This window comes from Sinocyclocheilus anshuiensis, unplaced genomic scaffold (assembly GCF_001515605.1).
Source record: "Sinocyclocheilus anshuiensis isolate Anshui unplaced genomic scaffold, SAMN03320099.WGS_v1.1 scaffold1091, whole genome shotgun sequence".
NCBI classification, from domain to species: domain Eukaryota; kingdom Metazoa; phylum Chordata; class Actinopteri; order Cypriniformes; family Cyprinidae; genus Sinocyclocheilus; species Sinocyclocheilus anshuiensis.
The window spans coordinates 53,886-54,520 of record NW_015544196.1 but is presented as its reverse complement, the minus strand read 5'-3'; the positions used below and the strand labels follow the sequence as shown (position 1 = coordinate 54,520).

Sequence of the window (635 nt, the reverse complement as noted above, 5' to 3'; positions counted from 1 at the left end):
TGACATTCATGCTGTTTGAAAAAAAAAAAAAAAACTCAAAATGTCATTGTCTAATGTATTTTTATTAATGCAAAATGCAATATTATGCCTAGTAAGAAATACATATGGGTGCAATCCCACCACCAACAAGTGATTCCTCTTCCTACTCACCCCAATGAAGGGAATGAATTTCTGATAGGAATCTTCATCTCTCCTGTAAGAGGAAGTGATAAGTGAGTTGTGTGTAGAGCAGTGAATGATGTGCAGCTGTAATGAGAGACAGAGCCGTACGTTCTGTGTTTGCAGGTCAGCATGGCCTCAGCGATGGGCAGCTGGTGTGTGAGAGCCGCGCCGCTGATGTACTGAGCCACACGCACCGCCACGTCCACCGCATCTACACACACACACGACGCGCACGACGCGCACAGACACAGACACAGACATAGACACAGACACGCACAGACAGACACACACACAACACACACACACACAGACATAGACACAGACACGCACAGACAGACACACACACACACACAGCACACACACAGCACAGACAGACACACACACACACACACACACAGACACACGCAGACACACACACACACACACACACACACAGACACACACACACACAGACACACACACACACACACACA

The 635-nt window shown here is 47.4% G+C and overlaps 1 protein-coding gene across 1 annotated transcript in view; it reads right to left on the bottom strand.

The window, feature by feature from the left end:
• The window catches only part of LOC107696722 (phosphofurin acidic cluster sorting protein 1-like), a 63,834-nt gene that overhangs the window by 9,320 nt on the left and 53,879 nt on the right, over positions 1 to 635 (bottom strand). The window contains exons 18-19 of the mRNA XM_016497202.1: positions 271 to 373; positions 151 to 193 (exon numbers count right to left, since the gene is read on the bottom strand). Coding sequence (XP_016352688.1) covers positions 151 to 193; positions 271 to 373 — 146 coding nt within the window. The remainder of the gene's footprint in view (positions 1 to 150; positions 194 to 270; positions 374 to 635) is intronic.